The 14,699-nt window shown below is 40.0% G+C and overlaps 1 protein-coding gene across 8 annotated transcripts in view; it reads left to right on the top strand.

Annotated features, from left to right (window-relative positions):
- Positions 1-14,699, top strand: part of gch1 (GTP cyclohydrolase 1) — a 68,935-nt gene that overhangs the window by 53,099 nt on the left and 1,137 nt on the right. For 3 of the 8 annotated variants that reach the window (XR_009063220.1, XM_057836379.1, XM_057836396.1), the window contains 3 exons: positions 1,717-1,748; positions 1,811-1,895; positions 1,971-2,162. Coding sequence is in view for 6 of the 8 variants with exons in the window: in XM_057836379.1 (XP_057692362.1) it covers positions 1,717-1,748; positions 1,811-1,895; positions 1,971-2,156 (303 nt within the window). In the remaining 2 variants the exon portion in view is untranslated. Of the gene's footprint in view, positions 1-1,716; positions 1,749-1,810; positions 1,896-1,970; positions 14,227-14,699 lie in introns of those variants that run through there. The other 5 variants (XR_009063219.1, XM_057836387.1, XM_057836371.1 and 2 more) reach the window with 2 other exon arrangements.

Here is a 14,699-nt window from a genome sequence, read left to right as displayed (position 1 = left end):
TATTGTAGGGGTTAATGATGAGGCATAGGCCTGTGTGAATAACGCACATGTGTTATCACTTATGTAACGCTTCCTAATCACCTCTGTTTCCCTTTTCAGAGGATGGACAGGGGTGGTCATTTTAAACATAATGCAGTAGTGATCAGACAGAGCAACATCATTCACTGTGACCTCAGAGATGTTAAGACTTTTGGATATTATTAAGTCCAGTATGTGCCCTCTGTTATGTGTTGGAACTGTGACAATAACCAGAAGCCATTCATTTACGAATGTGATTGCACTTCAGTTTACATATTTAAATGTTCATATATTACGATTTGAATGAGGCAAAATAACATGCTTTTTCTCTCAAATATATTGTTATAATCATTTGTTTCAGATGTACTGTAATTATTTTCTGTATAAAAATTAATTTGGTGTTCAAAAAGTCTTTTTTCAAACTTGAGCCTTGAAAAAGAGGGGGTCGTCTTATAATCAGGGCCGTCTTATATTCGGGCCAATACGGTATTATTACTTTTATGTATTTCCCCCAATGCTCTTCAATGTACATACAGTGCTGCTCAAAAGTTTGTGAACCCCCTCAACATTTTGGAATTTTCTATTATTTCAACCTGATTTCCTAATCAATCAATTCAGTAGTTTTTTTTTGTTTTTTTAACAGTTGTGTTGTCGAGACTAAATTAAAAAGAGTTTTCATCAACTGATGTAGGTGCAAAATTGAACTGTTTGGTCACAACCAAAACCGCCATGTCTGGCGAAAAGTCAACACTGCATACCACCAAAAGAACCTTCTCCCAACAGTGAAGCATGGAGGTGGGAATGTCAAGATCTGGGCTTGCTTTTCATCCTCAGGACCTGGACAACTCCACATAGTCCAGGGAATCATGAATTCTGAGGAATATTGTCAAATCCTAGAACATAACCTGACGCCATCTGTTTTGAAGTTAAAGCTTGGCAGAAGGTGGATCATGCAACATGATAATGATCCAAAGCATTCCAGCAATACAACCAAGGAATGGCTGAAAAAGAAGAAGATTCGTGTTCTGGACTGGCCCAGTCAAAGTCCTGACCTAAATCCCATTGAAATGCTGTGGCGGGACCTGAAGCGAGCAGTTCATGCCAGACGCCCATCAAACCTCTCTCAACTGACTGCGTTCTGCAAGGAAGAATGGGCAAAAATCCCCCAAAGTAGATGTGAGAGGCTGATTAGTCACTACAGAAACCGTTTGGTTGAGGTAATCTCTGCAAAAGGAGGCGCAATATCCTATTAACTGAAGGGGTTCACATACTTTTGCACACATGATATCTGAGTTTTTCTTAAATCAACCACTTTTGTTAAATAAAGAATGACAATATAACTATTTCTTTTGTTTCAGTCCATTATTTGGAATGTCAGTATTGTGGATTTGGGTATAACTTAACATTTAATAAGGTTATTTTAGTTTTTTTTACAAAAAATCTGACCATCGCTGTGGGGTTCACAAACTTTCGAGCAGCACTGTATATTTACCAACTTATCGACTGCCATGTCACATCCATTTTGACGGGAGAGTTGGCGGCAATCCATCGCTACCATCGCTCCCGTTCGAAATGGACTGGACCTCGATCGCCGTAAATAGCAGCCAATGAGTTAAATCTAAAAGGCATCAAGGGGTTAAGGTTGTTGTCAAAACAAACCCCAAAAGCCCTCACTTTATACTCTTGGTCTGTTTTCAGGATTGTCGAGATCTACAGTCGCAGACTACAAGGTAATAAAACCGTTGTTTTGTAACGACGACATTCAGAGTTCATCTGTGAAGTTTGTTCGCAGTTCAGGAGAGGTTGACCAAACAAATCGCCGTGGCTGTCACCGAGGCCCTGAAGCCCACCGGGGTCGGCGTCGTCATCGAAGCCACGTGCGTACGCACATAACGCCTTGTTGTGTTGTCACATACAGTGTGTTAAACATGTCACCCATTGGTTGTCCGCAGTCACATGTGTATGGTGATGCGAGGTGTCCAAAAGATGAACAGCAAGACCATCACCAGTACCATGCTGGGAGTCTTCAGGGAAGACCCAAAAACCCGCGACGAGTTTCTCACGCTGGTCAGAAGCTGAAGTTCTTCCTTCGACTGTTGACAGGGGTTACCGCCATTTGCACGGGGACCAGTTCGTGAACACCTGTATGTGTCTGTCTGTATGTATTCATCTTACCAAAGGAAGCAAATGTCCATAGGGTTACAATGACCGTAATTTTCGGACTGTATAGCACAGCTATAAATCGCACAGACTAAATTTCACAAAATTTAAGAAAAAAAAAATCCATATATACAGTCTACGCCATACCTGACAATAAGCTGCACGTGCCCATGTCTCAATATGGGAGATTTACATGGAGAGATGTTACACAGAAATTTCTGATTAATCAAAAATATCTTAATCAACTAAAGAAGAACACGTCAACATGCCAAGTTAAGTTCTCATATGCAACAGCCTGTCAGTTGTGGGAGCAAGACACCCTAAAGCAGGGGTCGGGAATCTTTTGGGCTGAGAGAGCCATGAACACCACATATTTTTAAATGTAATTCCGTGAGAGCCTTACAATATGTTTAAAACTAAAAATACAAGTAATGTAATGTGTGTTTATACTGTATAATTTGAACACTTTTAAAGTTGTCTCTGAATTCTTTTTAACAAAATTGTTATGCTGTTGCTAATTAATTATGAGTATTTCTTTCCATTGATGCGACTTCTGGTGCTGCATAGTTTTGCTGATGGCTTTGTAGTCTGGTTGAAGGCTTTAAGAAACTTAGGATGCGTCTCTTTTCATGTTCACAAAGCGCCACGAATCCTGTTTTTCCCCACCACGCACGGCGCACCATCAGTGCACATCGAAACAAGTTTATCCATCGGTAAATTTTCCTCTTTAGCCAACTCAGTGAAGGACTTGAATAAATCCTCCCCTCTTGTTGTCCCTTTCATAGTCAAAGCTGCGAGACTTTCCTCAAGTAGTGTGTCACCTGCTGAAAAGTACGATACTTACCTCATTTTTTCTTTTAGCCCTTTTCTCAAAGGGTTTCTAAAATTAGCTGAAAACGCGATTAAAACGAGGGACGTTTCGTGATCTCGCGCACATCGGACGCTATTTTCTGCAGCAAAACACGGCAACCCCACTTGAACAGTGTCTCTGCCTCAATTGCGTTGCCTGTGATATTGGATTAAAAAAATAGCCACAACGACATATGGCGGAAAACACTCAGGTCACTTGAAGTTCCGCTCTGAGACCCCCAATTTGGCCAAATTTCAAAATTGTCTGATATGCATGTGTGATACATCATTGGAAAGCTTAAAATCTCAATTTTCTGAGGGAAGAAAATTTTTGAACAGGAGGGCATTTGAAAAAAAAAAGTTTTAAACAGCAAAACCCTAACTGGAGGTGAGAGCACGCGAGAGCAGAATTAAAGACGCCATGAAACTAATGAGATATTATCGCATACTTACTTTGTTTCGATCCAACAACTCCATGTAGCATGTACCATCAAGTGTCAAGACACAGATGTGAATGGCCACAGCCGGATTTTGGGGGGATTTTATGGGTGAAACATGGTGATATAACAAAGGTCGCGATTTAGAAATCGCAGACATCAAGGAGTGGTCGAGATGTTCTTTTTCATATATTTACCCTTTTAAACTTTTTTTATTTTTTCAATTTTTCTTTGATTGATTATTTATCATCTAACCTATCGGGCAAAATGCGACAGTAACAAAAAAAAATACAATGAAGCCATACTTATGAGGTAGATATCGGTGTCTTTTTTTACAGACGCCGTTTTTTTTTATTGTGACGTAATTTGCTTAAAAGTTTAAAGTATGTGAGTTAGTAATTTTTTAAAGTCATTTTTTTTAAACGAAGTATTAGACATCATTTAATGATTCCAAGCTAAAAATGACAGACATTTTGTATAATAAATATAATTAATTACCTTCTTTTTATGGCTAGGTTGAAACAAAAGCGGTTGCGCGACGTCTGTAAACTGGGGTTTCCAGGGTAAAACGGACAAATTCAAAATAGTTTGGGGGCTTAATGCGTCATGAATCTGCTATAGCAGCATATAGACATATTGTTCTATCAAACACAACAGTTGTTTTGGCTTCAAATACAGCAGTTTCTTTTAAAGAGGGGTGCAAGACCAGAAACTGCTATTTCAGTCTTGTCTTTGTTTTCCGCCATAAATGTATGCCACTTTCTAGTCGCCGGTGACCGTCGCCGTTTCGCTAACTTTAGTGGCCAGAGATGGCACAACGACATAAAAATTTAATGCATGCAAGCTCGTTCCAAATGAACTGAACAGGAGGCTCGGACTGGATGAAAACAATTTATTTTGAAAAAGAAATAACAAGAACGGGAAAGTGCATGTGCAAGAAGTGAGGCTGGTATAATTAAAACAAACAATCTTAATAATCAGTGGCCGTTATAAAATAACTCAAAAAACAGCACTGCTAAAAGCCACCCTGGTTAAAAACGCACAGCAAACGCCAGCCCCGCAAACCCTGTATATTGCGCAATCCTGTGGACTTAATAAATGACTAAATTAAAAACTATGAACCCTTAAAAATACTGAACAAGGAGGGAAAATCAGTGGCACACGGCAAGGTAAATGTCCTCTGTGAAGGATATAAGACAGACCCTCTGCTGCTGAAGCTGTACAGGTGCCTTGATACATCCACTGTGTATAGCTATTATTTCAACCGACTGCCACACGCATCATCAGACTCTGGCATTCTCCACTCCCGCACATGTCCTGAATCTTGCCTGATCACTGGATTGCCAAAGAAAAAGTGTGAGCGCCCCTTACTGGTTGCTCTTTTTAAAGCTTCCCCTGTAGCCCTTACGCCCGCCAGGTTTAAATTAAAGATTTTTCTGCGAGCCAGATGCAGCCGTAAAATAGCCATATTTGGCTCGTGAGCCATAGGTTCCTGACCCCTGCCCTAAAGGCTGAGTTATGCTTCTGCAGCAGACCTACGCCGTCAAGGCAGACCGGATTTATGACCCTCCGCCGTAGCCTAACGTGCAGCTTCACAAAATTCTGTGGTGACGTGACGCAAATGGACTGTGATTGGTCCGCTCAGACTGTTGTTTCCGGCTCAGCGTGAAATCACAGCCATTTACAAACATTCTTGTGCTAATGACCACCTCCGCAACCGTCTTCTGCATCACCAGCGCCTCAAAATTTGTATGATCAACATTTGTTGTTTAAAGTTGATGAGCTGAAGACCAACATTCAAGCGTTCCATCTCCGTTGGCATTGTTGTGTAACAGGAAGAAAACTACTTGGCGGTGAATTACAGAGCAACGCGTTCCCTTGCCGCAGAACTATCGAATGCTCATTGGCGCCGTAGTCGCTACACCGACACCGCAACGCAGAAGCATAACTCAGGCTTAAGTCCAATTTATGTTCAGCTAAACCTTTACAAACAATGAAAAACTAAAAAGAAGACGAAATATAATTAATTTTACCTAACCTTCTATGCTTGATGTGGACGAGGTTGCCTTAAAAATCCCTGCTATAGCATTTGATATAATCAGGCCCAGGGCTAAAGGGTGACGCGAGCCCTTAGGCTAGGTTCATACCGAAAGTATTAATTCGCTATTCCGATTTTTTTGGCGTGCCCGTTCAGACTGCCTTTGTCTATTGAGCACGCTCAAATATTGCGCATGCGCAGTAACTCGCAGTCTGACACAGAGGTTGCGCTAGACTTATTCGTTGTCTGTCATTTTGACTGACAGGGTCATAAAAATCCGGTCATAATCTATTTTTACCCGTCACTTAAATTTTAAAATGATGATAATGACATTGTTGTGACCCTTTGCTTGGCATAATTCACCTTCCATACTTGTGTGTCCATTTGGCCGAGCGCGTTAGCGGCTACGACACAGTCATGTGGCAGAGACACTTAAGAGCCGCGTGCGTTCCGGCTTGAATAGAGAGTTCACAGAGAGCAGCAGAGCTACAGCGGCTGGACACAGCAATTCGAGCTAACAAGACTCTTAACATTGCATACCGCTTCAACATATTCAATAGTATTTAGTTTTCATTAATTTTAAATTAATATTCTGTCCGAACAAGCTTAACAGAGAATCCACACCGTGCCATCACACATCAAGCAGATGATATGTAACTTTTTCTCCGCAGTGACAAAAACAGCTGACTGTGGCCCAGTAGGTAGGCTACATTATGGAACAATGAAATTAACAGTTCACCTGCTGTGGCCTGAACGGAGTCTTACACCTTCCTCCTGGTGCGCATGGACTTGAATTGCGTGCCCGCTTGTGCAGTCCCTGTTTTTTCACCTCTTTTATCAACACCATCGTCGTTTTGGGGCTTTTTGAAGAAACTTCGGACACTCAGTTGCCTTGACATTTTTCAGAGTAAAGCCAACGACGTCATGCATCAAGAGAGACAATAGCTAATTAATATGATCACTCGCCACCCTGTGGTCTGGGGTGTGAATTGCAACCTGTCAAACTGACAGGTGGACTTCATTTTTTTCCGTCACCGTTTTAAAAAATCGGTCAATGACGGAAAATATTCGGTTAACGCGACCCCTGATCTGACATGCGCTTAGCAAACTGACCCGCATGCGCAGAAGCATTAAAACAAACAACTACACATGCTGGCTCTGTATCATTCTAGGGCAGGGGTGGGCAAACCGGTCCTCGGGGGCTGCAGTGGCTCCTGGTCTTTGTTCCAACTGATTCAGCACAGACAGTTTAACCAATGAGGTTTTAGCGGAAACAAGAAGCACTTGACTGTAATCAACTGATTGTTCCAGATTGGTGAAAGGCTGGCCTCATGGTGGGTATGAACAAAAACCCGCACCCCCTGCGGCCCTTTGTGGAATAGTTTGCACACCCCTGTAATCATATTTTAAATTTACAAATACAGGACACAAATAACAGACATAAATAATCCCTGCTTAGTCTCATATTCAAAGTTCATATGGATTGATAGACCGCATGCACCGTATGTGTGTGCGTCGTGCATGCACGCACATACATACGGTCAGTTTGCCCCGACTTTCAGCCATGTATGCAATATTGATATACAGTACTGCTCATTTACCACACAGAGAAAAAAAACGAGCATTCTGAGGCTTGAACAACCCCCCCCCCCATTTAATTTTTTTGTCTGACTTTTGCATTCCTGTCAACCCGAGGCTGTTGGCAGTCTTACAAACAGTGACGTATGTCCTTACAAATTGGTGACTATCTTACAACGTTTTATATACTGTAGCGTGCAATAGACCCTACCCACCGACATCACAAAATCACGTGATCGCTGTATTGTTCCGCCCCCTTGTCCGTCATTTTGTGTCTGTATTATCAATGGTCTCAATTGATCGAGCAATTTATAATGCATTTCATGGAAGACCCGGTGCTTTCGGATGCCGTAAACTCACTTGATGCGTTGCATAAAAGGCGTTATGTGGAAAAGCTTCAGTTTATCCATTCGCCAGATCCATATTTGATGCCTAAATCGATGTTTTTCGACCCGCTGTCTCTGCTAGCTACCCTGATATTTACAACTATCTTGTCCACACAAAATCAGCCTATTCTCACGAAAGTTTGAAAAACTTTAAGAGCTTGGAGGCTTATAAATACTTCGTTGCTGGTTGGGTGAAACAGGTCCTCGTCCACGAAAATTCGGCAGGAATCTATCTTGTGCTTGGAAAGGTGAGTTACGAAATTTTCAATTCAAAATCTTTTGTTCTTGCTAACATCCACTGTCAAGTCTAATGTATTTCATGTCATTTGTCAATGGAGCTAGGACTTTTAATGTTTATATGGTTTAGCGATAGCACTCTCACTACATACATACGTGTATGTTGTCGGCGATTAGCCTAGCAATGATCTTAATTGTGGTTGTCAGCCCAAAACCCTCTAAATATATATTAAATGCATCTTACCAGATATAAAATGACTACTACATAATCTGTGGTAATCGTTTGGAGCCCAGTTTTCTCGTCGAATTGCAGCAGCCCATCTCGCTCTCTCCTCTCCGGGTCTCTCGGAATCCGGTAGAACTTCAAGTCTCTCCGTCTATCTTCTCTGTTATTGCAACCGACCGCCACACACGCCTTCACCATTTTGATTATTAATGTTAACGAGCAGAAAAACACGCCGTAAATAGGAGGAATGTACGTAGCCGTAACAGGTAAACACGACGTGTTGACGGACAATTGGGCGGCACCAGTCAGGAGAGCGGAGTTGTGACGTCACGTGGGTAGGGTCTATATGAAACAAAAATAAAACTCAATTTTTAAAATAATATGAATTTTTTGGTTATATTGTCACGTATAACCTGGTCCAATTATAAATTAAAAAGGTCAATCGATAAAATTAACTTACCGATGCAATCTTTGAGTCAGGGGACATTTCTTTTGGTAATTCTGAGAAGTGATCAGCAACAGTTGCAGGCAAATTCTGTTCGGCAACAAATTGGCTGAATTTCTGCATCTTTATGACCAGTGTTGTTAATCTTAGTTTAAAAAAGTAATTAATTACAGTTACAAATTACTTCTCCCAAAAAGTAATTGAGTTAGTAACTCAGTTACCTGAATGTAAGAGTAATTAGTTACTTGGCAAAGTAACTGGTGTTACCTTTCATGTTTTTTTTTCATTCAAAAAACAAAAAAAAAACATAGTAACCTTTGCTATGTTTGGAAGTCATTTAATGTTGTAAATCAACCGTTAAAGCTCTCATTTTGCATAAGTTCCCTTCTGTCTCCTTTCGACATGTGAAAGTTTTAAAACTGTTTCATCATTTAAAGACAGATTCAAGTCCAGATTTTGTTGGGAGTATTTTAGATAAAAGTTACTTAAGTTCGCTAGGAAGGTTCACTACAACAGCCTTCCTGAGAACGCAGGTCACACTATGTGAAGTTCAAAGGGTTTTTGGGACAATTGGCCCTATCCCAATTCTTTACCCTAAACTTAAAGAGCATACGACAGGAGAAAAAAAGTCCTAAATAGCATTATTATGTGAATTAGAATCATATTTTGAGACGATTCGACTATATACAGCAAATTTGCAAAGAACACATGACTAGAAATTACACTTTTAATCTGCCGTTCGGCCCCTCCTCCTATTAACTAGACACAGGGGTATTGACATAACTAGATAGTAGCCTTTGCTATGTTTGGAAGTCATTTAATGTTGTGAATCAACCGTTAAAGTAGTTAAAATTGCTCCCATTATTGCATTAGTTCCCTTCTGTCTACATTCGACATGTGAAAGTTTTAAAACTGTTTCATCATTTAAAGATAGATTCAGATAGATTCAGCGAAGATAGATTCGCTGTTTTTAACAGCGTCACAACACTCTTCCCTCCTTCCCACTCCTCTTTCTTCTCTCTCCGTGTCTCTGACTTTTGTCGCGTCATTCAACCAACGTAGTAACGCACATTGACATGTTGACAAAACGGTGACAAAATCCGATCGGAGAAAAAAAACGTAATGCACGAAAAACGTACAGATTTTGAACGTACGGTGTACACATTTAATAATCGGTGCTCACTTGTACAGATTACGCCGAAACCGTACAACTTGACAGGTATGCTGTTGTCAAGCTCGCCTCTTCCCAGAAAGCCGAGTTCAAGCTAGGCGCTAACGCTACTGTACAGCTACATAGCTGCCGTCCTCCGTGCCTCTCGCTCTTTGCTGACGTAATTGCTGCATGAATTCCGATTTGGGAGACTTGACCGTTCAGCCCGCTGCAACATTTTGGAAAAATGTGGCCCAGATCAGATTTAAACCACATACGAAGGTGACCCAGATTGGATTTGAAATGGGCCACTTCTATGCGACTTGTCCCATTCAGACCGTCAAGTTAATGCCTCATTTGAGTCGGGAAAAGAACAAAAAATCGGATTCGTGCATTAAGACCTGCAGTATGAAACTAGCCTTAGTGTAGCAGCCTTGTTGTAGCACAGTGTGGCAATCCGTGTCAAAGTCAAAACACACACAGGACTAGCCTTGAACTGTTATTATCTGGAGCTTTGGAAAAGACCCCGATAGTGTTATTTCTGTTTTTTTTTTGTTTTTTTTTTATAATGGGAGTTCTTCGGTGCGCCACACAGCCCAAACCGTTTGACCGATTGGCACCATTCAAATATCAAAACGACCGGAATTTTCACGCGATGCAGGGAATTTTTCGAACGACCCCGAAAATTTTTCCGTTTGCCCGTAAACACCGACTTTTCACAGATTTTGGGGAAAAAATGTTTTTCAAAATGTATCTAGTCCTACAATTTTTGACCAGATCACATAATTTGGACATAAAAAATTCCGGGACGGTGAGGGGCATAAAAGTTGTATACAGAATTTGGAAAAAAATTACAGTTTCCCGGAAATTTGCCAAAACTTTCCTATTCATTTCAAATGGGATGCAATGTTCAAATTTCCCATTCACTTCCAATGGAATTTACATGATGCCATTGACAGCAATGTATGTCGAATCTATTGATGTCAATGTATTTGGATTCCATTGACGCAAATGTAAGTCGATGCCATTGACGACCATGGACGTCCAAATTTACCATTAATTTCCAATGTCATTCGCATTGCATTGACGCACAAGTACACAATTGCAAATGAAGGCTATGCACGTCCTTGCCATTGACGTTCATGTATGTCGATTCTATTGATGCCAATGTACTTGGATTCCATTGACGCATATGTAAGTCGATGCCATCGACGGCCATGAATGTCCAAATTTCCCCATTCATTTCCAATGGCATTAACATAAAATTGAGGCCAATTTAGTCGGATGCCATTGATGGCTATGTATATCAATTCTATTGATGCTAATGTAGCTAGATTCCATTGATGCATATGGATGTCAATGTCATTGACGGCCATGGACGTCCAAATTTCCCATTCATTTTCAATGGCATTTACTTTGTTTAATGCCATTGACGGCCATGTTTGTTGATTCTATTGATGCCAATGCACCAAGTGTCCCCAAATCAACAGGAAGTGACCTGATATTGTCCCATAAATGTCCCAAACCAACCTGGGCGGGGCTAAGATCTGTACCTCCACACAGCAAAGACCCGGAGTAATTTCTCCAGAAATTGCGTTTCTAGTTCTGTAATGGGATCAAGCATCTGACGGAAACTTCCCAGACAATAAAGTCTTCTTAGAATTGGTTGAAAACGGCTAATGAGCTTTAGTGTCACATCCTCAGCTTGTAGCAAACAGTGGATGTCCATCCGTTCAAAATATTTCTTTTGTTGCAGTATTTATCATCAGATGGAGTCCTATTCATCCGAGTTTTTGATGGTATGACAAAGCTTTTAGCAAGCTTTGTCGATGCTTGCGTACCAGCAGAGAACCATGTCATGGGAAAAATTATTATCCATTATTATAGAATATGTCTAATTATCCATGGTTTGACTCAACTCACTCACTCCCAGCCTTCGCTCCCGGCCGTTTTACTGGATTTTGACTGATTTTGCAAGGCCCACAGAAAATTCTGTTCTATTGCTATATAAACATTGAACCCACCAAAAGAAAGATTAGACTCTCTTCTTTCAGCAGGAAAAAAGTTAGTTCATATCTTTTTCCATTCTTTAGAAATCAGCATTAGAAAATCGCTTAGTTTGAGCAATTTTCCAATTTCTGATGAAAACACAGAGAAATTGAGATTTTTGTGAAAGCATACATTTCAAACATAACTTTGACTTCAACACAGCAATTTTTTGCTTTAGTTACATCCCAAACATCTGAATAATGTTTTCCTTTTACAAACTAACATGAACAACAAGACAAATAGGGATTTTGATAGCAAAGTAACAATTTATTTACACATAACTAACTGAGAGCTGATGCTGTTGTTGCCGCGACAGCCACGTAAACTTTTCCCTCATCGCCGCCTATCTCATAAAGATGGATTTTTTTGAGTCTCTGCGGGGTCTGCTCGGCGAGCAGCACGGACTCAACGACATTGTCCGCTGCACTGGTGATCCCGGTCGTTCTGCTCAGTCGTCCAGCGCCTGGCATCCCGGGCGTCCTTTCGGTTGTTCTGCTCGGTCGTCTGCCGCCTGGCATCCTTCCGCCGGCGCCCCGGCCGTGCTGCCCGGCCGTTCGTTGCCGTTGAATCGGGTTGCGGGTCTTAACAAATGCGCTACTGCCCTCCAGTAGCCAGTTTTATTGCTTTAAAATGGATTTTCAGGTTTGTGCTTTGGAGCTCAGTTTAATCAGAACCCAGAGATGTCTTTCATGAAAAAAACGTAAAAGACATATAAATACGTCTTTGGGACACTGAAACAATTAAAAATAGAACGTATTTATACGTTTTTGGGAGCAAATGAGTTAAATGGCTCTTCTCTTAGCAAGTCAGCGTGAACCTGAAATAGTCGTTTTCACACAAACTGAGCCTATGGAGTTAACTAGCCAAGAATGCATTTGGAGACTAGCGTACACACCAAGTGCGCACGGATACTCACGGTAACTCAACAATGTTGTCAAAATGGAACACTTTGTTGTAAAAGTAGTGGCTTATAGTCCGAAAAATACGGTAACCAAAGTGAGGAATTCACAAGAAAAACAATGTTTTATAATATTTTTAACAGATTTTATTAGCTAATTTGCTGCCATTGAAAGTGCTATACATCTAATCCATTTTGACTGGGATCATTCACTGCCACCCCTCCCTGTCAAAATGGAATGGACGCCATTTGCCGTCAATGGCAGAGAATGAGTAAACTGTGCACACATCTGCCTCAATCAAGAAGGTTCTGGGTCCAATTCCCTTGTCTGGATCTTTCTATGTGGAATTTGCATGTGCTTTTCGCCAGCTTGCTCTACATGACTAAAATGTGTTCATTGACTAAAGTGCCCGCAGATGTGAATGTGAACGGTTGTCTTTCTTGATGTGTTAGTCCTGTGTTTGACAGGTGATCAGTCAGCTGGGATACCACCACTGTTTAGAAAAAAAATATCATTGCTAAACAAAAATGTTACTTTGAAATGTTTTGAATGCTAGAGATAAACAATATATACATATATGTATTCTATGTATTATTTTTTTCCTCTTATGGAAGGTTCTGTCTGTATGTGCCAACTTGAATGTGTCGCTGATTGTGACTTCAACTCAAAATCAAATTGTGTGCGTTTTCTTGTGCCAGCAAGTGTCTGCTATGTGTTGAAGTTTGTGCAGTATTTGGTTGCAGGGTGTGTGGAGTTATGAGCGTGACTCATTTTGTGTGGCCTTGAGGCGAGGGAAGGCCAGTTGTATGGCTCCATCACTATTATTGTCACTTTATGTACCTTGTTTATTTGGACTTCTTCATCTATAAGAATACATTCATGTAATAAGAGTAAACAATATGTTGTCTTTCTGTCAGGCTCCTGTGACTTCATTTTGAAGCCAATGCGGTCTCGGCGAACGGCAGGGAACATTCATTTGTGCAGCGCAACAAAACTAACTTTTACGTCATTGTGACTTCAAAGAAACATTATGCAATCATTTGAATTCATGGAAAATTCTTGACCATCTTTAAACAAACCTTTCACAAGATAGCACAATTAAACATAAGACTTAAGTCACAGTAACACGAAAATTATGTTTGTTTTTGTTTTGTACATGCAATGTACAAGCAAAACAAAGTGTACTTTTAACAATACTGTACTGTAGTAGTCAAAATGGATTGGACGCCTCGTGCCGCCAATGGCACTGAAACATAAGGATTGACAGCTAGTCTTCCCAGTTTAAATGAATTGGACATTTATTGCCATCAATGACATGAAATGATTAAAATACTATGAAAACAAACAACAACAACAACAACAAAAAATCAACTTTCTAGTGTTACTTGAGCCTTTTTTGTTCATTTTCATTTGTTTTTATTAACAATATATTAATTTATAAATGTACTTATAATTATATAAAATATATTTACAAAACAGTCATGTTTGATCATTAAAAAACAAAATAAAATTAATTATATATATAACAATTGCTAATATTTACGTTTTTTTTTTAACGACAAAAAAACTTGATAAAGGGAAGTGTCAAATTTTGAGATCACAACCAGACTTTTCTGTCTTCCAAGACAAGACCGAAAAAATCCTGTTGACATGAATGGCTGAAAACTGGAAAAAGCTGCCTCAACTGAAATTCAGCAAGCCCTTGGCGGAATTATTACCAATGGAGACGCAGCTAGTGTCGGCCACAGCTGCACGATGCTTGGCTCTGAGCATTCTTGATGGTGTGTGATACCATTGACATTTCGTCATGTTATTTGACACCCCCCCAGAAAAAAAAATCTATCTATCTATAAATATATATATATATATATATATATATATATATATATATATATATATATATATATTTAGAGAGAGAGAGAGGCATGATTTGATGGCCAAATCGGGAATGAGGAAGTTACATTTTTGCTGAATAGTCATCAGTAAAAATCCATCTTTTTACTAATGACAGCAGATCCTTCATTTAGTCCCACCCAAAAAAAAATCCTGCCACATGGAGAGGTGAAAGATTATTGCTATGACTCAGCTATTCAGCACTAAATTGTTCTCAGTCTTGGCACTTATCTATTTGTTTCATTTAAACATAATAATAATAATAATAATAATAATAAAAAACCTTATGAGACCTTTGAGTATTCGGAAAGTATAGTTTGTGTACACCAGTGAT

The sequence above is a fragment of the Corythoichthys intestinalis genome, chromosome 1 (assembly GCF_030265065.1).
Source record: "Corythoichthys intestinalis isolate RoL2023-P3 chromosome 1, ASM3026506v1, whole genome shotgun sequence".
NCBI lineage: Eukaryota > Metazoa > Chordata > Actinopteri > Syngnathiformes > Syngnathidae > Corythoichthys > Corythoichthys intestinalis.
The sequence above is the reverse complement of the archived record's forward strand: the minus strand, read 5'-3'. Positions and strand labels throughout refer to the sequence as shown.